General features: G+C 45.0%; 1 protein-coding gene across 2 annotated transcripts in view; it reads left to right on the top strand.

Annotated features, from left to right (window-relative positions):
• The window catches only part of eif3s6ip (eukaryotic translation initiation factor 3, subunit 6 interacting protein), a 65,416-nt gene extending 42,470 nt beyond the window's left edge, over positions 1-22,946 (top strand). For both annotated transcript variants that reach the window (XM_070861692.1, XM_070861693.1), the window contains 7 exons: positions 272-426; positions 9,001-9,171; positions 12,376-12,509; positions 17,161-17,334; positions 18,783-18,972; positions 20,572-20,652; positions 22,132-22,946. In XM_070861692.1, coding sequence (XP_070717793.1) covers positions 272-426; positions 9,001-9,171; positions 12,376-12,509; positions 17,161-17,334; positions 18,783-18,972; positions 20,572-20,652; positions 22,132-22,167 — 941 coding nt within the window. In that variant the 3' untranslated portion in view covers positions 22,168-22,946. The remainder of the gene's footprint in view (positions 1-271; positions 427-9,000; positions 9,172-12,375; positions 12,510-17,160; positions 17,335-18,782; positions 18,973-20,571; positions 20,653-22,131) is intronic.
• The last annotated feature ends 4,734 nt before the right edge of the window (positions 22,947-27,680 follow it).

Here is a 27,680-nt window from a genome sequence, read left to right on the forward strand (position 1 = left end):
CACATGATATCCCTATTTTTGTGAAAGAAAGACTTGTATTTACACACCACCTCACGACATCCCAAAGCGCTTTGCTGCCAGTGAAGTACTTTTTGAAGTGTAGTCACTGTTGTGAAGAAACACGGCGGCCAATTTGCGCACAGCAAGCTCCCACACACGGCAGTGTGGTAATGACCAGATCTTCTGTTTTTAGGTGTTGGTTAAAACTGACTGGTCTGGACACCTGCGTTCACTCTTGTATTAACATCTGCTACTGTGCATCTGGTTATAGGAGACCCCGAGAGTGTTGCTGGGGAGTACGGACGTCACTCCCTGTACAAGATGCTGGGATATTTCAGCTTGGTTGGGCTTCTGCGTCTCCACTCGCTCCTCGGCGATTACTACCAGGCCATCAAAGTACTCGAGAACATTGAACTCAACAAAAAGGTGCGTCCCACTGTGGCACGTTCGTGCTACTTAACTGAGATTAGATAGCGTGCCAACTTTTAACTCTAGGTTTGAATCACTTCAAAAGACTTGGATTTATATAGCGCCATTCACGACCACCGGATGTCTCAAAGTGCTTTACAGCCAATGAAGTACATTTGTAGTGTAGTCACTGTTGTAATGAGGGAAACACGGCAGCCAATTTGCGCACAGCAAGCTCCCAAAAACAGCAGTCTGATAATGACCAGATAACCTGTTTTTGGTGATTTTGGTTGAGGGATAAATATTGGCCAGGACACCGGGGATAACTCCCCTGCTCTTCTTCGAAATAGTGCCATGGCATCTTTTACATCCATCTGAGAGAGCAGACGGGGCCTCGGTTTAACGTCTCATCCGAAAGACGGCACCTCCGACAGTGCAGCGCTCCACTAGATTTATGTGCCTCAGCCACTGGAGTGGGACTTGAACCCACGACCTTCTGACTCTGAGGCGAGGGTGCTGCCCACTGAGCCACAGCTGACACCAGACACCAGAGGGAACATTGATTATAAGCCAAACATAAACATTGGGACTAGCCTCCTAGACTGCAAAGGTCTTTTCAAACTTTTGTCATCAGTCAAGAGTTTTCAATATTTTAATTAATTGAGGGGGTGAAAAGACAAAAGGAGTGTATAAATCAGCAATAACGTTTTTTAAATGAGTTTTATTTCCTTCAAGCTTTGTTTTTTTTCTGGCCTTGCTTAGGGAAACTTCAAAAGCCCTGTGCCTCCGCAACTGTTGCATGCTGAGAACTACGTTGTAAATTCTATGCGGAAAAGGCCTGGCCTCGATTTTGCTCCGTCCTGTTGCGAAACAGGTTGAGTTTGGAAACTCGCTGCATAAAAGTACTGGGAGGCAACAATTCCTGTTGCACCATCTTGGTGCACTCTCTCAAAGCCCAGACCTTGCCCACTGTTCTTGCTTTTTAGCATAACTTTTGCAGTTCCCTCAATAGCTCAGTGGGAGTACACCGTACATAGCTGAGCCCTCTTCTTTTGTATGTTAGTAGCAAATCAAATGTCAATATTGAAGTCGGATATCCAGGCCAAAGCTTCCAGTGTAACAGCGTGGATATCTTGTAGGCTGCCTGCGAATTTCCTCTTAGGGCAGTGCTCAGTGATGTGCTCCAGGGTCTGATTAGGAGCTCCACAGTCACATGATGGGGATGCTTTAATCTTCCATCCATAGAGAAGGTGGCAGCATCGGTTCTGAGGTGGTCACTGTTTGCGAGGCAGATTTGCTCCTTCAAGTGAGCCTTAAAGACCAGAAAAAAAGAAAGATTTGCATTTATATAGCTCCTTTCACGACCACCGGACGTCTCAAAGCACTTTACAACCAATGAAATACTTTTGAATTGTAGTCACTGTTGTAATGTAGAAAAAGCAGCAACCAATTTGCACACAAGCAGCAGTGTGATAACCAGATCTTTTTTTCTTGTTATGGTGATTGATATGTTACCAGGACACCAGGGATAATTCCCTGAAATAGTGCCATGGGATCTTTTACATACACCTGAGAGGGCAGACTGGTTTAACGTCTCATCCGAAAGACCGCATCTCTGACAGTGCAGCACTCCCTCAGCATTGCATTGGAGCTCCAGCCTAGATTTATATTCAAGTGAGCCCTAAAGGCCAGGAAGATCCTGGCTTTGATGCCCAGGCTATGCTGATTCAACTGTTGTAGTTGGGGGTGTTGTAGTTGCTGTCAGTACCTTACGGCCAGAGAGGGGAAGTTTTCCGGGGATACACTTTCTGATTACTGGCCAGTGACTCCTGTGTGGGCATTGGCTTGAGATCTGGCTCTACTGTGATCCCCTCCAAGGTTGAATAGCTACCAATACCCACTGTTGAGGGTCACAAATAATGGCCACTTGGGTGAGGTATGGAAAGGTGCCCATGGAGCCGCACCACATGAAGTACGTGTTGTCCGGATGAGAGGGCAGAAAGGTGGAGGATAAGTTGTTCTTGTTTGACTTGCAGTCTTTAGTGGAGCAATCGATGCTTACTACTGGATTTAGCAAATTTAGATGCATGGTGAAATGAAAAATAAGACTCCGTGAGTTATATTAACAACTTGGAAGAAAGGACCGAGTGTAACATAGGCAAGTTTGCTGACGATACAAAGTTTGGAGGAAAAGCAATGTGTGAAGAGGACACAGAAAATCTGCAAAAGGACATAGATAGGCTAAGTGAGTGGACAAAAATTTGGCAGATTGAGTATAATATTGGAAAGTTGAGGTCATGCACTTTGGCAGAAAAAAAAATCAAAGAGCAAGTTATTATTTAAATGGAGAAAGATTGCAAAGTGCTGCAGTACAGCAGGACCTGGGGTACTTGTGCATGAAACACAAAAGATTAGTATGCAGGTACAGCAAGTGATCAGGAAGGCCAATGGAATCTTGGCCTTTATTGCAAAGGGGACGGAGTATAAAAGCAGGGAAATCTGGCTACGGTTATACAGGGTATTGGTGAGGTTTTCCTACGCCTCAGTAAATATGTCGACTATGTCCTGGAGTTCAGCCTCTGAATGTGTGCAGACGCAGGCGTCATCCGCGTACTGTAGCTCGATAACAGAGGTTGGGGTGGTCTTGGATCTGGCCTGGAGGCGGCGAAGGTTGAATAGCTTCCCACTGGTTCTGTAGTTTAGTTCCACTCCAGCGGGAAACTTGTTGACTGTGAGGTGGAGCATGGCAGCGAGAAAGATTGAGAAGAGGGTTGGGGCAATGACGCAGTCCTGTTTGACCCCAGTCCAGACGTGGATTGGGTCTGTAATGGATCTGTTGGTAAGGATCACGGCCTGCATGTCGTCGTGGAGCAGGCGGAGGATGTTGTTACAAAGAAACATAGAAAATAGGTGCAGGAGTAGGCCATTCAGCCCTTCTAGCCTGCACCGCCATTCAATGAGTTCATGGCTGAACATGAAACTTCAGTACCCCCTTCCTGCTTTCTCGCGATCCCCCGAGTAGTAAGGACTTCATCTAACTCCCTTTTCAATATATTTAGTGAATTGGCCCCAACCACTTTCTGTGGCAGAGAATTCCACTCTCTGGGTGAAGAAGTCTCTCCTCATCTCGGTCCTAAATGGCTTAACCCTTGTCCTTAGACTGTGACCCCTGGTTCTGGACTTCCCCAACATTGGGAACATTCTTCCTGCATCTAACCTGTCTAAACCCGTCAGAATTTTAAACGTTTCTATGAGGTCCCCTCTCATTCTTCTGAACTCCAGCGAATACAAGCCCAGTTGATCCAGTCTTTCTTGATAGGTCAGTCCCGCCATCCTGGGAATCAGTCTGGTGAATCTTCGCTGCACTCCCTCAATAGCAAGAATGTCCTTCCTCAAGTTAGGAGACCAAAACTGTATACAATACTCCAGGTGTGGCCTCACCAAGGCCCTGTACAATTGTAGCAACACCTCCCTGCCCCTGTACTCAAATCCCCTCGCTATGAAGGCCAACATGCCATTTGCTTTCTTAACCGCCTGCTGTACCTGCATGCCAACCTTCAATGACTGATGTACCATGACACCCAGGTCTCGTTGCACCTTCCCTTTTCCTAATCTGTCACCATTCAGATAATAGTCTGTGTCTCTGTTTTTACCACCAAAGTGGATAACCTCACATTTATCCACATTATACTTCATCTGCCATGCATTTGCCCACTCACCTAACCTATCCAAGTCACTCTGCAGCCTCATAGCATCCTCCTCGCAGCTCACACTGCCACCCAACTTAGTGTCATCCGCAAATTTGGAGATACTACATTTAATCCCCTCTTCTAAATCATTAATGTACAATGTAAACAGCTGGGGCCCCAGCACAGAACCTTGCAGTACCCCACTAGTCACTGCCTGCCATTCTGAAAAGTACCCATTTACTCCTACTCTTTGCTTCCTGTCTGACAACCAGTTCTCAATCAATGTCAGCACACTACCCCCAATCCCATGTGCTTTAACTTTGCACATTAATCTCTTGTGTGGGACCTTGTCGAAAGCCTTCTGAAAGTCCAAATATACCACATCAACTAGTTCTCCTTTGTCCACTTTACTGGAAACATCCTCAAAAAATTCCAGAAGATTTGTCAAGCATGATTTCCCCTTCACAAATCCATGCTGACTTGGACCTATCATGTCACCATTTTCCAAATGCGCTGCTATGACATCCTTAATAATTGATTCCATCATTTTACCCACTACTGAGGTCAGGCTGACCGGTCTATAATTCCCTATTTTCTCTCTCCCTCCTTTTTTAAAAAGTGGGGTTACATTGGCTACCCTCCACTCCATAGGAACTGATCCAGAGTCAATGGAATGTTGGAAAATGACTGTCAATGCATCCGCTATTTCCAAGGCCACCTCCTTAAGTACTCTGGGATGCAGTCCATCAGGCCCTGGGGATTTATCGGCCTTCAATCCCATCAATTTCCCCAACACAATTTCCCGACTAATAAAGATTTCCCTCAGTTCTTCCTCCCTACTAGACCCTCTGACCCCTTTTATATCCGGAAGGTTGTTTGTGTCCTCCTCAGTGAATACTGAACCAAAGTACTTGTTCAATTGGTCTGCCATTTCTTTGTTCCCCGTTATGACTTCCCCTGATTCTGACTGCAGGGGACCTACGTTTGTCTTTACTAACCTTTTTCTCTTTACATACCTGTAGAAACTTTTGTAATCCACCTTAATGTTCCCTGCAAGCTTCTTCTCGTACTCCATTTTCCCTGCCCTAATCAAACCCTTTGTCCTCCTCTGCTGAGTTCTAAATTTTGGGGGCATCTGAAACTGAGGAGGACGCTCCAGTCTTTCGCGGAGCAATCAGTGCTTACTACTGGATTTTGTAGGTCAAAGGCCGCCATGTATAAGGGCTGGTGCTGCTCCCTGCATTTTTCCTGCAGCTGTCACGCTGCAAAGATCATGTCCGTTGTGCCCAGTAGGGATCGAAACCCACCAAACATCCGTAAGACAAAGGTCCTTCACCAGCCTGTCCTCGCCGCACAGCATTGCCCCCCCACCCCAGTCATCAAGATCCACGGCACGGCCTTGGACAACGTGGACCATTTACCATACCTCAGGAGCCTTTTATCAACAAAAGCAGACATTGATAAGATTCAACCCTGCCTCCAGTGCGCCAGCGCAGCCTATGGCCGCCTGAGGAAAAGAGCATTCGAAGACTAGGCAAGCTCACGGTCCACAGGACTGTAGTAATACCCGCCCTCCTGTATGGCTGAGACATGGGCCTTCCGGATATAAAAGGGGTCAGAGGGTCTAGTAAGGAAGAGGAACTGAGGGAAATCTTTATTAGTCGGGAAATTGTGTTGGGGAAATTGATGGGATTGAAGGCCGATAAATCCCCAGGGCCTGATGGACTGCATCCTAGAGTACTTAAGGAGGTGGCCTTGGAAATAGCGGATGCATTGACAGTCATTTTCCAACATTCCATTGACTCTGGATCAGTTCCTATGGAGTGGAGGGTAGCCAATGTAACCCCACTTTTTAAAAAAGGAGGGAGAGAGAAAACAGGGAATTATAGACCGGTCAGCCTGACCTCAGTAGTGGGTAAAGTGATGGAATCAATTATTAAGGATGTCATAGCAGTGCATCTGGAAAATGGTGACATGATAGGTCCAAGTCAGCATGGATTTGTGAAAGGGAAATCATGCTTGACAAATCTTCTGGAATTTTTTGAGGATGTTTCCAGTAAAGTGGACAAGGGAGAACCAGTTGATGTGGTATATTTGGACTTTCAGAAGGCTTTCGACAAGGTCCCACACAAGAGATTAATGTGCAAAGTTAAAGCACATGGGATTGGGGGTAGTGTGCTGACGTGGATTGAGAACTGGTTGTCAGACAGGAAGCAAAGAGTAGGAGTAAACGGGTACTTTTCAGAATGGCAGGCAGTGACTAGTGGAGTGCCGCAAGGTTCTGTGCTGGGGCCCCAGCTGTTTACATTGTACATTAATGATTTAGACGAGGGGATTAAATGCAGTATCTCCAAATTTGCGGATGATACTAAGTTGGGTGGCAGTGTGAGCTGCGAGGAGGATGCTATTAGGCTGCAGAGTGACTTGGATAGGTTAGGTGAGTGGGCAAATGCATGGCAGATGAAGTATAATGTGGATAAATGTGAGGTTATCCACTTTGGTGGTAAAAACAGAGAGACAGACTATTATCTGAATGGTGACAGATTAGGAAAAGGGAAGGTGCAACGAGACCTGGGTGTCATGGTACATCAGTCATTGAAGGTTGGCATGCAGGTACAGCAGGCGGTTAAGAAAGCAAATGGCATGTTGGCCTTCATAGCGAGGGGATTTGAATACAGGGGCAGGGAGGTGTTGCTACAGTTGTACAGGGCCTTGGTGAGGCCACACCTGGAGTATTGTGTACAGTTTTGGTCTCCTAACTTGAGGAAGGACATTCTTGCTATTGAGGGAGTGCAGCGAAGGTTCACCAGACTGATTCCCGGGATGGCGGGACTGACCTATCAAGAAAGATTGGATCAATTGGGATTGTATTCACTGGAGTTCAGAAGAATGAGAGGGGACCTCATAGAAACGTTTAAAATTCTGACGGGTTTAGACAGGTTAGATGCAGAAAGAATGTTCCCAATGTTGGGGAAGTCCAGAACCAGGGGTCACAGTCTGAGGATAAGGGGTAAGCCATTTAGGACCGAGATGAGGAGAAACTTCTTCACCCAGAGAGTGGTGAACCTGTGGAATTCTCTACCACAGAAAGTAGTTGAGGCCAATTCACTAAATATATTCAAAAGGGAGTTAGATGAAGTCCTTACTACTCGGGGGATCAAGGGTTATGGCGAGAAAGCAGGAAGGGGGTACTGAAGTTTCATGTTCAGCCATGAACTCATTGAATGGCGGTACAGGCTAGAAGGGCTGAATGGCCTGCTCCTGCACCTATTTTCTATGTGCAGAAGACACCTCAAGTTGCTGGAGAAATGCCTCCGCAAGATCCTACAAATCCCCTAGGAGGACAGACGCACCAACACCAGTGTCCTCATCCAGGCCAACATCCCCAGCATTGAAGCACTGATCACACTTGATCAGCTCCGCTGGTCAGGCCACATTGTCCGCATTCCAGACACGAGACTCCCAAAGCAAGCGCTTTACTCGAAACTCCTTCATGGAAAATGAGCCAAAGGTGGACAGAGGAAACGTTACAAGGACACCCTCAAAGCTTCCCTGATAAAGTGCGACATCCCCACCGACACCTGGGAGTCTCTGGCCAAAGACCGCCCTAAGTGGAGGAAGTGCATCTGGGAGGGCGCTGAGCGCCTCGAGTCTCATCGCCGACTGCATGCAGAAGACAAGCGCAGGCAATGGAAAAAACGTGCGGCAAATCTGTCCCACCCTCCCTTCCCCTCAACAGCTGTCCGTCCCACCTATGACACGGACTGTGGCTCTCATATTGGACTGTTCAGCCACCTAAGGATTCATTCTAAGAGTGGAAGCAAGTCTTCCTCGATTCCGAGGGGCTGCCTATGATTGATTGATTGGTTGAGGCCACACCTGGAATACTGTGTACAGTTTTGGTTTCCATATTTACGAAAGGACATACTTGCTTTGGAGGAGTTCAGAGAAGGTTCACTAGGTTGATTCTGGAGATGAGGGGGTTGACTTACGAGGAAAAGTTAATTGGAATTTAGAAGAGCGGTGATCTTATCGAAACGTATCAGATTATGAGGGGGTTTGACAAGGTGGATGCAGAGAGGATGTTTCCACTGATGGGGGGAGACTAGAACTAGGGGTCATAATCTTAGAATAAGGGGCTGCCCATTTAAAACTGAGATGAGGAGAAATGTCTTCTCTGAGGGTTGTAAATCTGTGGAATTCGCTGCCTCAGAGAGCAGTGGAAGCTGGGACATTGAATAAATTTAAGACAGATCGACAGTTTCTTAACCAATAAAGGATTAAGAGATTATGGGGAAGCGGGCAGGGAAGTTGAGCTGAGCTCATGATCGGATCAGCCATGTTCGTATTAAATGGCGGAGCAGGCTCGAGGGGTCGTATGGCCTACTCCTGCTCCTATTTCTTATGTTCTTATTAAATGCATTTGGCTGTCAGATCAAATATTGTCTTTCCAAGTCAGTCCAGCATTTAATTGCAAGCACTCACTCGTCAGCATTTCCCCCCAGGTTTTACTTGCTCTTGAAATATGGTTCATCTCAACCGTGAGGGAGAGTAGCAGAATACTCCAATCACTCTTCTATAGATTTCACAACGTCTGATGTACTGGTAACTCCTCTCTCATGCTGGTTACTGAAAACTTTCCAACTGCTGTCTCGTGCTTCCCGCACTGATCTTGTAATGATTACAACTCTCCAGTTCCTAGTTGTTGAACCTAATTCATCTGCTGTCCCCTCATCATCCCAGACAAAGTAATTCACTGAGGCTGGTAGATCTACAGAGACCGTACAAAACTTGGTCTTCACAGGGAGAGTTAAATGTTGGATTTCTACGCCTGTGTGCCTGGTTGTGGGAGTTGGATTCCTTGTTCTAAACCTGCTTTGTGTTGTGTCCAATTCCATTGCAGAGCATGTACTCCCGGGTGCCAGAGTGTCAGGTCACGACCTATTATTATGTGGGCTTTGCCTACCTGATGATGCGACGTTACCAGGATTCGATCCGTGTGTTTGCCAACATACTGCTGTATATTCAGAGAACCAAGAACATGTTTCAGCGCTCGACCTACAAATACGAAATGGTAAACCCAAAAGAAAAACAATGTTTATGGGGCTTTGTATATACGATCTACTCCTCTTCATTTGAAGTTGTTTAATTTAAAAATGTTTGCACAAGAAAGTGCCTCCAGGGCTGTTTTTTATTTAAATTAAATTATTAAACTACTGGATAATTAAAAAATTTTTTCAATCAGCAAAATTACTTTGAATTAGCACGAGTAAATGGTGTTTTTTCTTCTCCAGTTTCTCACTGCCTTTCCTGACACTTCCGATTCTTAATGGTTCCCCCAGCTCACAAGAACCCTCCTGCCTCACCGAAATGACCATTTTGTATGTGTAAGCTGAGCCAGTGAGTGTCAACCAGTCAGGAAGGGCATCAGCCAAGCTCAAACTTGTTCTTACTCCAGTGTCCATAGGTGATGACCTTCCAGCAGGAATCACTGGGTAGCGATTGAAAGACTTGCATTTCTATAGCGCCTTTCACGACCTCAGGACGTCCCAAAGCGCTTTACACCCAATTATGTATTTTTGGAGTGTAGTCACTGTTGTAATGTAGGAAACGTGGCAGCCAATTTGCGCACAGCAAGCTCCCGCAAACAGCAATGTGATAATGACCAGATCTGTTTCAGTGATGTTGGTTGAGGACTTAATATTAGTTAAGACACCGGGTAGAACTCCCTGCTCTTCTTCCAAATAGTGCCTTGGAATCTTTTACGTCCATCTAAAAGATGGCACCTCCAACAGCTCCCTCAGTACTGCACTGGGAGTGTCGGCCTAGATTTGGTTTTGTGCTCAAGTCTCTGGAGTGGGACCTATAAAATCCTAGAATGCTTACAGTACGGACCATGGAGTCCGTGCCGGCTCTCTGCACGAGCACCTCCGCTAGTCCCACTCCCCCGCTCTTTCCCCGTATCCCTGAAATTTTTTTTCTTACAGCTACTTATCCAATTCCCTTTTGAAAGCCACGATTGAATCTGCCTCCACCACCCTTTCAGGCCGTGCATTCCAGATCCTAACCACTCGCTGCGTAAAAAAAGTTTTTCCTCATGTCCCCTTTGGTTCTTCTGCCAATCGCCTTAAATCTGCGTCCTCTGGTTCTCGACTCTTCTGCCAATGGGAACAGTTTCTCTCTATCTACTCTATCCAGACCCTTCATGATTTTGAACACCTCGATCAAATCTCTCAATCTTCTCTGCTCCACGGAGAACAACCTCAGTTTCTCCAGTCTATCCAGGTAACTGAAGTCCCTCATCCCTGAAACCATTCTCATAAACCTTTTCTGCGCCCTCTCTAAGGCCTTCACATCCTTCCTAAAGTGTGGCGCCCTGAATTGGACACAATACTCCGGTTGAGGCCAAACCAGTGTTTTATAAAGGTTCATCATAATTTGCACACTTTTGTACTCTACCTTCATTCATGAAGCCCGGGAAGCTTTTTGAACTGCTTTCTCAACCTGCCCTGCTACCTTCAACGATTTGTACACATATACCCCTAGGTGTCTCTGTTTAGGATTGTACTCTTTAGTTTATATTTCCCCTCATTCTTTTGACTAAAATGTATCTATCACTTTGCATCTTTCTGCGTTAAATTTCATCTGCCATGTGTCTGCCCATTCCACCAGCCTGTCTATCTTCTCTTGAAGTCTTTCACTATCCTCCTCACTGTTCACTATACTTCCAAGTTTTGTGTCTTCTGCACATTTTGAAATTGTGCCCTGTACATCCATGTCCAAGTCTTTAATATATATCTAGAAAAGCAGTGGTCCTAGAACCAACCCCCAGGGGAACACCACTTGTACCTTCCTCCAGTCCGAAAAACAACCCTTCGTCGCTACTCTGTTTCCTATCACTTAGCCAATTTTGTATCCATACTGCCACTGTCCATTTTATTCCATGGGCTTTAACTTTGCTGGCAAGCCTAATTGCCTCTTTGTCCAATTCCTTTTAGAAATCTATGTACACCACATCAACCCCATTGCCCTCATCAACCCTCTCTGTTACCTTATCAAAAAACTCGATCAAGTTGGTTAAACATGATTTGCCTTTCACAAATCCATGCTGGCTTTCCTTAATTAATTTTGTCCCTGATTATTGTTTCTAAAAGCTTCCCCCCTACCCAGGTTAAACTGACTGGCCTGTAATGCTGGGTTTATCTTTACATCCTTTTTTGAACAAGCTTGTAACATTTGCAATTCTCCAATCCTCTGGTACCACCTGTGTTTGTCAGGAGGATTGGAAAATTATGGCCAGTATCTCTGCTATTTCTTCCTTCACTTTCCTCTGCGTCCTAGGTTGCATCCCATCCGATCCTGGTGATTTATCTACTTTAAATATAGCCAGCCTTTCTAGTATCTCGGCTTTATCAATTTTTATCCCATCCAGTGTCCCCTCTGCCACCTCCTTCCTTGCTAAAGACCGATGCAAAGTACTAATTTAGTAGCTCAGCCATGCCCTCTACCTTCATGCATAGCTCTCCTTTTTGGTCCCTAATCGACCCCACCCCTCCTCTTACTACCCATTTACCCCACAACCTTCTGGCTCCGAGGCGAGAGTGCTACTTACTGAGCAGCACCATGGCAGATTTCCCTCCTTCCCTTCCCACTGCCCCATCCCAGACAAGGGAACTCTGGCCAGATATATATCCTGCCCTATCACCAGGGACTGGACCTGCTTTCCTGTCTAAGTACCACAGCAGATGATGCATTTGTCCGCTAAGCCATTCAAGCTGGCCCCAAACCCGCTTAATGCATTGCGTGTGTATACAGTGGAATCTTGTTTTATACAGTAGGGGGTAGAGACGGACAGAAACGTTGCATCTATAGCTGTGTATGGCTACTAACTTAAGACTTGGTATCATCTTGCTTGCCTGCATTCGAATTGCATAAATAGTGTGTCATTCTGAGCTTATTGCTGATGTCCAGAAGGCAGCTGTTTTGGTCCAACTTGTGTGAGAATCTTCAGTGGCGTTTCGAGTATTTATGTTGAGTTTATTCCTAGGATTTGCTGCAGGGTCTTCTCTTGGCCAGCTGTGGAGATTGTGGAGACTGAATTGAAATCACATCCGAGTCACACGTGTTAAACAGAAATACATGTCGGTTTTCCAAACTGTTGTGTGGAATAGACCACAAATCAGGATAACGTTGGAGAGGAAATTAAAATCCCATTTTCTTTCTCTTCTTCCTCCCCCCCCCCACCCCCCCCGGCCCCTTTTTAAAAATCCTTCTGTAGATAAACAAACAGAATGAGCAGATGCACAGTCTGCTGGCCATCGCCCTGACCCTGTACCCGATGAGGATCGACGAGAGTATCCACACCCAGCTGCGGGAAAAGTATGGAGACAAAATGCTGCGCATGCAGAAGGGGTAGGTCTGCTCTTCCCTCTGCCGTCCATCTCTTTTGCAATTGTTCGGTTATGACGCATTGTCCTACATTACAAAAAGCACGCTGAGGGGACATTTAATTGAGGTGTATAAAATTATGAGGGACCGAGATAGCATGGATAGGAAGGACCTAGATCCCGTAGCAGAGGGGTCAACCAGGGGACATAGATTCAAAGTATTTGGTAGGAGATTTAGGGGGGAGCTGAGAACTTTTTTCACCCAGAGGGTGGTGGGGGTCTGGAACTCACTGCCTGAAAGGGTGGTAGAGGCAGAAACCCTCACCACATTTAAAAAGTACTTGGATATGCACTTGAAGTGCCGTAACCTACAGGGCTACGGACCAAGAGCTGGAAAGTGGGATTAGGCTGGATAGCTCTTTGTTGGGCGGCACAGACACAATGGGCTGAATGGTCTCCTTCCGTGCTGTAAATTTCTGTGTTTCATAAAAACATAGAAAATAGATGCAGGAGCAGGCTATTCGGCCCTTCGAGCTTGCACCAACATTCAATATGATCATGCAACTTCAGTATCCCACCCCTGCCTTCTCTCCATACCCCCTGATCCCTTTAGCCGTAAGGGCCACATCTAACTCCATTTTGAATATATCCAACGAACTGGACTCAACAACTTTCTGTGGTAGAGAATTCCACAGGTTCACAATTCTCTGGGTGAAAAAGTTTCTCCTCATCTTGGTCCTATATGGCTTACCCCTTATCCTTAGACTGTGACCCCTGGTCCTGGACTTTCCCAACATCGGGAACATTTTTCCTGCATCTAACCTGCATTTCTATAGCGCCAGTAATGTAGCAAAACGTCCCAAGGTGCTTCACAGGAGCGTTGTCAATCATGTTATCCTGTTTTTTTTAAACAGGTGATTTTAGTGACGTGTTTTGACCTCTGCTGTTTGCAGAATAATTAAATTAATTTTAGATCAGAACTTCTGCTGATAAAAGTGGTTAGTTTTCAAATCTTTGAACTCTGAGCCCATTTAATCAATGATTCAGCAACTCAACAATCGAAACAATGGAAGACCCCTAATGGCAATGTTGGCTCGCTTTCTGCAACATGCTGCTTTCTGTTGGAAGCTTGTGGGCTGACTATTCAGCTGATGATTTCAGAGATAATTGTACACTTTCTGCTTGGATCAGGATTTTGTATTCAAGTGTTCCTGCTTGCATCAGGAGTTCTGTGTAAAAGGATTCGGCAGCAGGTGGTTGGGTACATTCAAAATCTGCACTTAAATATGTGGTTGCTTCAACCTTATTCTGTTCATTTACCTAAAGGAAACGTAGCCTTTGCCCAAAATTGGATTTTCTTTAATGAGACTAAAATTAGGAGAAGACTATTAAAGACTAAAATTCAAGATAAAGGTACAAGGCTATAGCAGCACTGGTCAGAAGTTCTGGAACAGATGTTGACAACCTCTGCTGTCAATTCAAGCCCAGTTTGTTATTTCCCAGGAATACTTAGTCCTCAGTTACTCGAAAGGTGATGTCCCAGTTTAATTGAATTTTGAAAAATTCTGCAACGGCTACTGTAATGTATTTGCTTCACGGGTTCTTTGCTTAAGAATTCATAGCAACATATTGCTATTAAAAACTAGTTGGTTTATTAACAAAGGTTTAACAATCACACGACACTTTACCAGTTCATCCACTAGGCTCACAACCACCTGCCTCATCGTGGATTCCCTGAATCCAACTGGCTGGGGTTTTATTGAGTCTTGTGAGCACCACGTGACTGGCTAAGCCACTCACAATGCAACAGCTCTACAAACCTGCGAAAACCTGTGAGCATACATTACAGCTACAATCAATGGGAAAGTAAAGCCTAAAATTTAGGAACAAGAATCTTGATTAAAATTATATTTATGGAAATGGCTTGACTTTCTAAACTTTCCATCAGGCTCCGTAATTCTGAAACTAATATACTGGTAGCCCCTTTCCTGATAAGAATTTACCCAGTTTTTTTTTGTTAAACCCTTCCATAGTTTTCTGTTCCACCACCCCTGCAGGCAATGTGCTCCAAAATGTTATCATCTTGTTATAATAAAACTGTTGATTAAATTTCCTATTTTCTCTTGACAGCATAAATATGGCATGCTCGTCTGAGAGTCAGAAGGTTGTGGGTTCAAGTCCCACTCCAGGGACTTGAGCATAAAATTCCAGGCTGACGCTCCCAGTGCAGTGCAGTCTTTCGGATGGACATAAAAGATCCCATGGCACTATTGTCCTGGCCAATATTTATCCCTCAATCAACAAAAAAAACATTATCTGGTCATTATCACATTGATGTTTGTTGGAGCTTGCTGCCGCGTTGCCCACATTACAACAGTGATGACACCACAAAAGTACTTCATTGGCTGTAAAGTGCTTTGAGATGCTCGGTGGTTGTAAAAGGTGCTATTTAATTGCAAGTCTTTCTTTCTTCCCCTCCCGCATAAAATCTGCACCTTGCTTGCAGTACAGACCAGAATTGGGAATGGTGTTCCAGATATAATTTCAACATTACTTCCTTTATAACTCACACCTCTGTTTATATATCTCATTACTTTAATTGCTTTCTCACCACCTGTGAACATTGAACCGATATTTTTAACAACCTATCCGGTAAATGCCCCGGACCTCTTCCTGCCCTGTTGCCTCAAGCCCACTGTAATTTAATATGTAACCCGCAGCCTTGCTGCTTCTACCTAATCTCATGACTTTATATGTAACCGTGTTGAACTTCATCTGCCAGCTCTCTGCCGACCTCTCCGGATCGCCCTGGATTACTGTTAACATCGTTGGCCACTACATCCAATTCAGAGTTATCTGCAAACACTGGACAATATACCCTTGTGGAACTCCACTGCAATGTTCCTTATAAGCTGCACTTTGTTCCGGACAGCCTGTTTCTTGTAAAGCGCGGTCCCTTTAAATTCCTGCGCATGAGCGTTATTTGTAACGTAAAGGTCGGTGAGCGGACTGCGCGGGACCTTTCAGATTACTGCACGTTCAATTAATTTGGTTCAAGTGCTCCTCATACTGAACACCAGTGTCTGCAGAGCAGGAGAGGTCTTCGATGACCACATTGAATTCATTCAGGACAGCAGCAAATTCATCCTCATTCCAAGCGCGCACCTTAGCAGGAGCATTGCTCCACTGGTAACCAGTTTCCACTCTGACAGCTCCCCATATTGCAGCTGCCCTTGTTTATATTTGGCACACTGATTGTGAATGTGTTATATGGAACAGGCAAATGCTGTCCCCAACCCATTGAAGAGTGCAGAAGAAGGATTTACAACTCCGTGTCTGTGACATCTCCTTACTAAAGCAATCCAAAACTAATTCTACTGCTCTGCTCTCTCTCCATATCATCTTCCTCCGTATCAGATGCTTATCTACTTTTTCTTTTAAAAATGCAATGTTCTTTGCCTCAACTATGTTCCAGCTGAGCTGTGTTCTACATTCCAGGGAGATTGAAGCATTCGTGGTGCAACATTGCCACCTACTGGTGTAGTAGCACACTGCACACAAGGATCATGAAAAGCTCAGAATTGATGGGTTCAGAGTAAATCATCGGAGGTTGCTTAGAAACAGTTCTTCGAGATGTATAAATAGGATTGCTTTCAGTTGTTTGACATTTTTGCATTGAGAACTCTACTGCATTGGTTAGTGGTTCGAAGTCTCTGACGGCTTGCCTACTTGTAAACATGTAAACAAATGGGGCTAGAAATGCGTTTTAAAATAAAAACACAAAATGCTCGAAACACTCAGCGGATCAGGCGACATCTGTGGAGAGAGAAACTGAGTTAATGTTTCAGGTCGGTGACCTTTCATCACCATGGGCAATATTTACAATGCAAAAGCCGGTGAGCGGCTTAGTAAGGAGGCGCACAGATACTGAGACATATGGCCCCCTTCTGCACTCCAACTTCAGTGGTTCTTACGAAAGCTCAACGACCTGAACGTTAACTCTGTTTCTCTCTCCACAGATGCTGCCTGACCCGCTGAGTATTTCCATCATTTTCACTGTTTCTATTTCAGATTTCCAGCATCAGCAGAATTTTGCTTTTGTTTCTAGAATTGAGTTTGCTGGGTAAGAAGACGACTTGCATTTATATAGCGCCTTTCACGACCAGTGGACGTCTCAAAGTGCTTTTCAGCCAATTAAGTACTTTTGGAGTGTGGTCACTGTTGTAAGGTGGGTACAGGGACCAGTCCCAGCCGCAGACCGGGTAGGCCCTTCGCTCTGTATTACTGAACACCTTGTGGCTTCACTTGACTGCTGTTTAAGAAAAGAGGTATTTCAGTAGACTCCCGCAAGTCCCTGTCGTAATGAAATTCTAAGGTGGTGAAACATAACTGCTATTGTGGTGCTGCATCAGTGCTCAAAATAACGTGTGTATGTGGTATTAAGTGTTCCAGCTGAAACCATGATCTTATTGAATGGCGGAGCAGGCTCGAGGGGCCAAATGGCCTACTCCTGCTCCTATTTCTTATGTTCTTATGAAACTATAACATGTCCTTTCTCCTTGAACTGCTGTGCTTTTCCAATGCTTTGTTTAGATGACGGCCTCCCAATTTTCTCTCTGCTTATAACCTTGCCCTTCCCCCCCCTCCTCCCCCCCCCCCCCCCCCCACCGATACAGAGAGATGCAGATTTTCGAGGAGCTATTCAGTTTTGCCTGCCCCAAGTTCCTGTCGCCAGTGGTGCCAAATTATGAGTCTGTCCATCCCAACTACCACAAGGAGCCCTTCCTGCAGCAGCTGAAAGTGTTCATGGATGAGGTGCAGCAGCAGTCCGTACTGTCCACCATCCGTAGGTATGTAAGCGCCGAGTATAACCGGAGCAGCAGAAGCCAGACCCTTTCATCCACTCGTGCATTTGTTATAAAGTACAACAAAAATCCCGTGGCAAGTTACTTCAGGCTGACTTGTCCCTGTAGAACCATTCCCCAGCAAAGAGTAGAGGCTTTTTAAGGAGAGGAGCGATGGGAAAGAAATGAGCAAGCAACAGTTGGTAGGATCACAGGTCACACACCGATACCCAAAGGTTCTTGGGAGTTATAAGGCATTTTATTAAGGGAGCGGTAGTTCAAATATAGTCACAAACACAACACACAATCAGGATAGACATATGACCGTGACAAGTAGCTGGTATTGGTCCCGATCAGACAGGCGGCTGGTGGCACAAACAGTTCTTATCTTCACTGTCTGCCCGGAAAAGCCCTCTAGGTCTTTCTTTGATTCTCTTTTTAGGGGTGGGCGTGGTGTAGGATATGGACAGGACCATTTAACCCATGATATGTCGGGTTCTTTGTCTCAACTCTTGAGTGAAACCCTCCGCTTCCCATCCTCCCAGGGTTAGAGTCAGACAGGCCATTCTTGGCCTTCAGATGTGTGGAGCTGCCTGTTATCAGTGATTGATGTTCACGCTGTTCAAGTCGTGTTAGCTATTGTACCAGGGAGTGAATCCGTCAATTTCTTACAATTCACAATTTCTTACAATCGAAGCAATGGGGTATGGTAGCATAATGGTTATGTTGTGGGACTAGTAATCCAGAAGCCTGGACTAATGATCCGGAGACGTGAGTTCACATCTCACCACAGCAGGAATTTAAATGCAGTTAATTCAATAAATCTGGAGGGTTTTTTGTTTAAACCCATCTGGTTCACTAATGTCCTTTTGGGGAAGGAAATCTGCCATCCTCACCCGGTCTGGCCTATATGTGACTCTGGACCCACAGCAATGTGGTTGACTCTGAACTGCCCTCAGAAATAGCCTGGATGATGTATGTACTGTTGATGTACCATTGATAGTATGTATGGAATGTAGAGTCAACGATTCAAGACATGATTTTGTATGAGTACTGCAATGGTTCAAGGCGGTGGCTCACCACCAACTTCTTGAGGGCAATTAGGGACAGCGATATATATATAATATATGTGTGCAGCCCAAGTCCAGAGTCGGATCAGCATTGAAATCTCGGAGTGGGACTTGACAACCTCCTGCCACGGGAAAGAGATCCATCAATTGCGTCAAGGTGACCTTGCAGGGGATTTGACAGCCCGAGACACACAGAAGCAGAGATTGATGGATAATTACTGGGGTGGGGGGGGTGGGGGGGGGGGAAATTGCATTAGTTGGGGGTTCAGTTACTAACCACCTGAAGATGTGCTCCATTTAATACATGTCACGGGTTTTGCGGCTAATATAAATACACGCCAATCGCTCTTGCCGTTGATTTGGTTGCCTTCCCTACCCTTGCAGTTTCCTGAAGCTGTACACCACAATGCCTGTGGTGAAGCTGGCGGGATTTCTGGACATGACCGAGCAGGAGTTCCGCATCAACCTCTTGGTCTTCAAGCACAAGATGAAGAACCTGGTCTGGACCAGCGGGATCTCGGCCCTGGACGGCGAGTTTCAGTCTGCCTCTGAGGTTGACTTCTACATCGATAAGGTGGGTTTTGGGCTCTGGAAGAGCACCTTTTATTCTACCAGTGGCCAATATTTATCCCTAATCAGCATCACAAAACAGTTCATCTGGTCATTATCACATTGCTGTTTGTGGGAGCTTGCTGTGCGCAAATTGGCTGCTGCGTTTCATTTCCCACATTACAACAGTGACTACACTTCAAAAAGTACTGCATTGGCTGTAAAGCGCTTTGGGACGGCCGGAGATAAATTATTTTCTATGAGTGACCCTAGGGTATGAGCAATGTTCCCTCTTAAATTTTTTTTTCCCCGTGCCTGGTCCATTCAACTGTTTCTGGCATTACGGTTTCCTCCCTGTTGAAGAAGTGAGCAGCCTGCACAGGACCTCCAGACCGCTGTGCGGTCGCATCTTCGCAGGAACTGTTGGACTGCTTTGTTACTCTTTCATTTCGTTGCCTTAAACGTCAGATTACACACACACTCAGTTGTAGTAATGGCAGGATGAGGGCTTTATTTAAAACTTCATACTATACTCAAACCAGTATGAAAGTTACTGAGACATACACTTCACAAAACCAGTGTATGTTCCCTGCTTGAGAAACACATGTCAATTCTAGTGTCTCTGCTAAAACCGTCTTCTCTCACAACTCATACAAAATCATGTCTTGAATCGTTGACTCTACATTCCATACATACTATCAATGGTACATCAGCAGTACATACATCATTATCATCATAGGCAGTCCCTCGACCGAGCATGACTTACTTCCACAAGAGTTCACAGATGTTTCAATGAAGGACCCGATGTTCCAGTCCTGAACTCCAGTTGAAGGGGTGGAAGATGCCCGTGCGTGGATTTTTTTAACATCTGGTGACTGTTGCACACCAGCCACCACACGGGCTTGTCAGAGCTAGGCCTTTATCCAGTGGCGAGGGTTAACCAGGACGACTGGAGACCTGCTCTGCTGCACGGACCCAGTGTGCACACATACCTCAGTGCGGGATGGCCCTGGCTGCCCTCGGCTCTTCTGGGCTCCGTACCCTCATTTGCCGCTCCTCCGCCACGATCTCTCGCCGCTTCTCCGCCACAAAAACACTCGCCGAACCTCCGCCACGATCTCCTGCCACACCTCCGCACCAAACATTCGCCTTAACAAACAGACAATGTAAACTAAACGACCAGCTGCCCATTGTCCTGAAATCAGGTCTTATTACCGCAATCGACTGTTGCCATGAATTACTGTAAACACACAGGTGGTCAGATTGACACATTTGAACGGGTGAATGACTCTCGCAGTGTCTAGCATCCTGTTTCTGTGGAGACATCCCCTGCTTTGGTCCAAACTTCAATACACTTCATGCTTATCAGAAAAATTGCTTTAACTCTTACCCCGGGTGTCATCTCAGACTGCGCCATAAAGCGATGTATTTGGAAAATAGGGGCTTTCGCTCCCATCGGGACGTTTGAGCGTGAGGCCAGTTGTGGCCCTGGCTGACTTGAGACAGACTGGGGATTGAAGCCCGGCCTTTCCAGTGGATGTAGTAAAGCACCAAGACCGTGCCTTTGCCTACAGTAGAAGGATTTGCATTTTTGTTTAAAATCTGTTTCCTCTGTTGATTCCAGGACATGATCCACATCGCAGACACCAAAGTGGCTCGGAGATACGGCGACTTCTTCATCAGGCAGATTCACAAATTCGAAGAAGTGAGGATGAGCATTTTATTTTACGTAACCCATCTTCACTCACTGACTTCATTAAGCTCTTTCTAGGTCAGATATTCCCACCAGTGGAACGTGGACTTATCATGTCTGTGTTCCTGAATCTCCGGCTGTTTAAATGGGCTTTATTTTTTTTTTTAACTGCTCCAAAAGTGTGTAACTGCATTAAAATTAGAAGTTGTACAAATCGGGAAGGCCTAATTTTACCACAAGGTGAGATTCATTGACCTGTGTAATATGAGGGTGCAGTGATAATTGAAGAGTGGCTCTCTCGGGCCACCCTTCAGTGGGATTGCCAGGCGAGTGGGCTGGATGCTTTTCCGGGGAGTGAGTTGGGGGTGAAATCTGACTGAAGTTGGATACTCTCTTCACAGGCCTTCAATAGACAACAGATATCAAAATGTTTGAAGTGGCACTCGTTTAGTAAACCATTGGTAATGTGTTAAAAGATTGTTCACTGGTGCAGAAACCTTTATTCTGTGTCGTTCATTTTATCTTTCTATTCTGGTGAATTTTTCTTGTCCAACACTGCTGGAGGTTGGACAACCTATCCAGGTACAGCGCAGGCCAGCTGCACAGCGAAGCTCCCTTTATTTGACTGCAGTTAACTGCCCCCGCCTCAAAGAACTCCTTTCGTAAGAACGCAAGAAGTAGCAGCAGGAGTCGGCCATTCGGCCCCTCGAGCCTGTTCCGCCATTCAATAAGATCATGGCTGATCTTCCACCTCAACGCCACTTTCCCGCCCAATCCCCAAATCCGTGAAGTTTTCCTATTTTCTCCACCTGTTTAGCCCCGTGATTGAAGATTCCCCATTTGGCCCAGCTTGTGAGCAGTGGAGCTGGCGTCCAATGGGTTTGGGTTGAGAGCCCAAATTCCACGTAGGCGTCCCAACAAACAGCAGAGAGAGAGTGAGGGTTTCATCCTCCAGAGAGAACTTTCGAAGACCATCCAGAAATGGAGGTGTTTGGGAAAATTATTGTTATATATTTGATGTCATCGCAAAGTGTTAACAGTATAACGAGAAAGAAAGCCAGTTATTTCATGCTGGTACTTTCTTTCCTGGAGCTAGAATTTTAGCAGCTCCCATCAATCTGAAAATGTCCCTCACCAACCCCAATTGACCCAAGATGTTGGCGTCTGCAACAGGTAGAATTTGTTGCAATAAGCTCTACTTTAACAGCAGATTAATAAACTGCATTATATGTAACTCTCACTGTTGTAACGCCAATGTGTCAGGAGGAGACCTGCTAGTGATAGACTTGCCTCATAAGTAATAGCAGGAGTCGGCCATTTGGCCCTTCGAGCCTGCTCCGTCATTCAATAAGATCTTGGCTGCTCTTCTACCTCAACTCCACCTTCTCGCACCACCCCCATATCCCTTAATTCCCCTAGAGTCCAAAAATGGATCGACCTCTTGTCTTGTCATCAGGCCAAAATATTTACAAGTTTATTTTTGTTTTGCAGCTGAACAGAAGCTTGAAGAAAATCACTCCGCGGTAATGGAGCGTCTGTTCCCACAGCAGCGAAGGACCAACCAAGAAAGTTGTTGCTTCCCAGAGCACGGTGATCAGCGGTTGCCGTGCACGTTACTGTCCTGTAACTGGGGCTTTTAGTATCCCGATGGCCTGGTGTGTCGCTTGGTTGTAGGTGGTCCAAAGATCAATTTTAAGGACATCGCAGTTCAAAACCTACTTGGGACCACTTACACTCTGGTAACCAAATCTGTTGCCGGCTGCTTTGTTTTATAATATATACAGCGCACATTTTCAGCCTACCTCGTGCTCACTGAACTGATGCAGACCATTTATAAGGAATGCCTCAACACTGAAGATGGAAAAATTGTTAATCTTCTGCGTCAATTGATGTTGGCACCTCCAAAAACAAAATGGCGGGGAGTTCACCAGGCTGTATGTATTGTAAAATAATAATTGGATACTATTTTTTTTCGGTTGTTGATGCAATTCCAATTTGAAAAAGCATCTGGACATATACTCTTCCCCTGGTGTTCTGTGTAAAAGGAGATAATGCAGAGACGCATTGAAGGGTGTTGCAGACCCCGTCTCTCTCAATGCATTTTCGTGAAGATTGGGAATCCCCACCCAATGGACTGAAGGGTCAGTGTCCAGTTAATTTGGACAACTGGTCACATGATGATTGGGTCGACCCGATACCTGCCCTTGCCTCTGTAACCCACCTATGACTAATTTCATGTCTATTGACATTCTGGATATTAAATATAACACCCAAGTCTTTCAATAAAAATGAGTGTTCTTGCTGTCTCCAGCTACTTGTTGCCTTTTATTCAAGAATATTGTTAACGGCCTGAATACTGTGTATTGCTGATTGTTGGGTGCAACCCAGAATAAGTATCAAAACCATTCCAGCCAATGTTTGTATAAAAGAGAGTCTGGAAGTCTGAAATAATAGAAAACACGCAACAGGTCTGTAATCATCAGAATTAAACAATAAGTACTTGGAATGGGTTAATTAAAAAAAGGTCTATGTGAGCTCCGGGGCAGGTTTCGAATGCCTGAAGGAGTCGGAGAGTATTGGTCCTGATTTCTTTCTCTGGACAAATACTGGCACAGACCAGTTGGGTCGAATGGCGTTTTGCAGTGCTGTAAATTCACTGTAATTCTCCACAGTGTCAGCTCTTGGGTGGACGTAAACGGTCCTATAGCTATTTCGAAGAAGAGCAGGGGAGTTATCCCCGGATCCTGAGGCCAATATTTATCCCTCAATCAATATCACTCAAACAGATTACATAATGACCAGATAATCTTCTTATGTTCTTATCACATTGCTGTTTGTGGGAGCTTGCTGTGCACAAATTAGCTGCCGCGTTTCCCACATTACAACAGTGACTGCACGCCAAAAGTACTTCATTGTCTGACTGTAAAGCGCTGTGAGATGTCCAGTGATTGTGAAAAGTGCTATATAAATGCAAGTCTTTCTATGAGGCCTGAAGCCCTCGGTGTCCTAACTCAGCAGTATCTCCGTGGATACATTGAAATATCTGGCCGGGCCTTCTAGCTGTTGATGCCGCTCTTTTCCGCCACTAGGGTGAGAAGTCGGGCTGTGCCAGAACTGTATTTCCCAATGACCGTACGAAGAACAAGCGGAGGCCCTTCAGCCTCTGGAGCCTGTTCCGGCATTCAATTAAATCATAGCTGATCTGTATCCCTACTCCGATAACCCACTTCTGCTCCATTTTCACCGTTGCCCATATCGAGCAAAAATCTATCTCCGTTTGAAAGTTTCAATTGCCCCAGCATCCACAGCTTTTTGGGGATAGAGAGTTCCAGATTTCTACTACCCATTTGTGTGAAGAAGGTGCTTCCTGATTTCACTCTTGATTGGTCTCAATCTTCTATACTTGAGGGAATACAAATTAGTGGGAGATCTGGGTCAGTAAAGCCACTTCTGGGACATGGGAAACTAGAAGAGTCTGAAAGATGGATGCCAAAAATAGTAAAGAAAACCATACGGTGGGATTTAGTGATTCAAAGTTCTTTATAGATGACAAATTATGAGGACAGGAGAAGAGATCCTATTTATGTTTTGCAAAGAGATTGCCATATTATAAAAAGGATATAGGGGCACTGGAGAGGGTGCAGGGAAGATTACAAGGATGGTACCAGAAATGCGAGGGTATACATATCGGGAAAGGATGAACAGGCTGGGTCTCTTTTCTCTTGGGGGAAAAAAAGAAGGCTGAGGGGTGATCTAATAGAGGTCTTTAAAATAATGAAAGGTTTTGATAGGGTGGATGAAAAGCATAGAGGCCATCAATATAAGATAGTCACCAAGAAATCCAATAGGGAATTCAGAAGAAAATTCTTTACCCAAAGAGTAGTGAGAATATGGAACTTGCTACCACAGGGAGTGGTTAAAGCGACTAGTATCAATGCATTTAAGGGGAGGCTAGATAAGCATACGAGGGAGAAGGGAATAGAGGGTTATGCTGATAGATTTAGATGAGGAAAGACGGGAGGAGGCTCGAGTGGAGCATAAATGCCGGCATGGACTGGTTGGGCCGAATGGCCTGTTTTTGTGCCATCATCATCATCATAGGCAATCCTTCGATATGAGGATGACTTGTTTCCATGCCGAAAATGGATGAAGTGTTTCAATCATATTCTGGATCCTGAACTACATCCTGAAGTGTGGAAGATTCTTGTATATAAATCAGACATTGTCAGCTGCTAATTTTATGACAGCAAAACTTATATCCTGTATTTCACATCCACAGGATATCCCAAAGCTTTTTGCAACAAAATGCTGGAAGCACTCAGCAGGTCAGACAGCATCTGCATAGAGAAAAATAGTTAATGTTTCAGGTCAATGACCTTTCCTGGAGATGTAACAATTTCTTTACTTGTCCCATCACCATTCCCTTTTACCTTGCATCATCATCCTTTTTATCATTTAATCTCTCCTGCCGCCCACCCCTTCACAGACCTTCCCTTTTGTTCTTTCCTCCCCTCCCCCTTTCCCTGCTTCTGTACTTGCTTAAAACCTGTTACAGCTCTAACTTTTTACAGGTCTGCCAAAAGGTCATTGGCCCGAAAGATTAACTATTTCTCTCCACAGAATACTGCCTGATCTGCGTATTTCCATCATTTTCTGGTATTTCAGTTTCCCGATATCCGCAGTATTTTGCTGCGCTGTCAGAGGTGCAGTCTTTCGGATGAGACATTAAACCGAGGCCCCGTCTGCTCTCTCAGGTGAATGTAAAAGATCCCATGGGACTATTTTGAAGAAGGGCAGGGGTGTTATCCCTGGTGTCCTTGACAATATCCCTCAATCAAATAACAAAAACAGACTATCTGGTCATTATCACACTGCTGTGTGTGGGAGCTTGCTATGCACAGATTGGCTGCTGCGTTTCCCACATTACAACAGTGACTACACTCCAAAAGTACTTCATTGGCTGTAAAGTGCTTTGAGTCATCTGGAAAGTTGCTATACAAATGCAAGTCTTTTAAGTACTTTTGAAATGTAGTTACATCTCTGAGGATAAGGTAGCCATTTTAAAAAAAAGATTACTTTGAATGACATTGATGGCAGTAAGAACTTTATCATGAGCCATCACTGACAGTAGGATTACTGTAAAGTGCATGTGTAAAATTGTAATGCTATATCCTCAAACTCTGGAAAAATTCCCAGCAGCAAAATTATAGATTGTTTTCCTTCCAAACTTGGCTTGTGTGTGGGCTGTATGACACGCAGATAAATTACTACTGTCAGGCAATGTGTGCATAGCAAGATCCAACAGACAGCAATGAAATGAATGAACAGTTGATCTTTTAGTAGTGTTAGTTGAGGGATAAATGCTGGCCAAGGTCACCGGAGGAATCCCCTGCTCTTCAAATAAGGGCTGTAGAGTCATTTGCGTTCGACTGAGAGCAGATGGGGCCTCATTTCAATATTGCAGACATTGCCACATCTCCCTTGGTTATTACATTGAAATTACTTAACGCTGTCGCTGGCTGCATTCATCATACTTGCTGTGACGAGAAATTGCAGTTCAGCGATACTCTTTAATGCCGTGCGATACAGTTCTGGTGTGTTTAAATTGTTAGAGCTGTGACCGGCATGAATTTATCTTTTGTGTTGTGCGGCCCACACACAACCCAAGTCTGGAAGGGAAAGAAAAATCTATAAGTTTACTTCTGGGAATTTTTCACAGTTCGAAGGTGGTGTATAACAATTTCACACACGTATCATTGCCCTTTACAGAAATCCGACTGACCTTGATGGCTCATAAATTCCTAACCCACCACCATCAATCTGATTCAAAGTAATCTATCTTTTTAAATTACTGTCTTGTCCTCAGAGGTGTGATCTTGCCATCTCAAATATACTGACCAGACTGTAACTTTGTAATTGTGGCAGTTAGTGAATCACAGATGGGAGTTTTAAAGATTTTTAAATAATTCAAACGGTGTATAAAGCCATGGCCTAGTCTGTAAATCCTGCTTAGTGCACTCAGCTACACGAAGCAGAAGGCTGGGCAGCAACTGGGGACGCTACAATGGTATTGACGTCCTTGGTTGGAGGAAGGTGGGGGGGGTGGGGGAGAAAGTCAGCCAAGATTCCCTCGACTGAACGCTGGCCAGTGGCCCCCACTGAATAAGAAAGACTTGCATTTGTATAGCGTCTTTCACAACAACTGGACGTCCCAAATCGCTTTACAGCCAAATAAATACCTTTTTGAAGTGTAGTGATTGTTGTATTGATCTGTTGCATTGTAATTTATCTGCTTGACACACAGCCCCCACACAAGCCAAGTTTGGAAAGAAAAAAAATCTATATTTTTACTTAACATAAAAAAAAATTATCTCGTCATTATCGCATTGCTGTTTGTGAGAGCGTAAATTGACTGCTGCGTTTCCCACATTACAACAGTGACGACACTTCAAAAAGTATTTCATTGGCTGTAAAGTGCTTTGAGACCTCCGATGGTCATGGAAGGCACGATATAAATACATCATTGTATTGCAGGAAATGCAGCAGCCACTTTGCGCACAGCAAGCTCCCATCTCTATTTTAGTGATGTTGATTGAGAGATAAATATTGGCCAGGACTCCGGGGAGAACTCCTCTGCTCTTCTTCGAAATAATGCCATAGAGTCATTTACTTCCACCTGAGAGAGCAGACTTGGATTGGGCCTTGGATTAACGTCTCGTCTGAAAGGCGGCACCTCCGACAGTGCAGCACTCCCTCAGCACTGCACTGGGAGTGTCAGCCTAGATTTATGTGCTTGAGTTCCTGCATTGGGACTTGAACCCACAACCTTCTGACTCTGAGACGCGAGTGCTGCCCACTGAGCCACGGCTGACATATGTGCCTGAGTGTAGACATTGGGATCAGCTGTGATTTTTTAAAAAATGTTTTATTCGTTGCCAATCTTTCCAATTCTTTGTCAGATCATAAACACCAAAGGTCACCTTGGGCCCATTCAAGGATCACTCTGCGCCAATGTTTTTGCTCTTAGCCAAAAGACCTAG

Source organism: Pristiophorus japonicus, chromosome 19, assembly GCF_044704955.1.
Source record: "Pristiophorus japonicus isolate sPriJap1 chromosome 19, sPriJap1.hap1, whole genome shotgun sequence".
Taxonomy (NCBI): Eukaryota; Metazoa; Chordata; class Chondrichthyes; family Pristiophoridae; genus Pristiophorus; species Pristiophorus japonicus.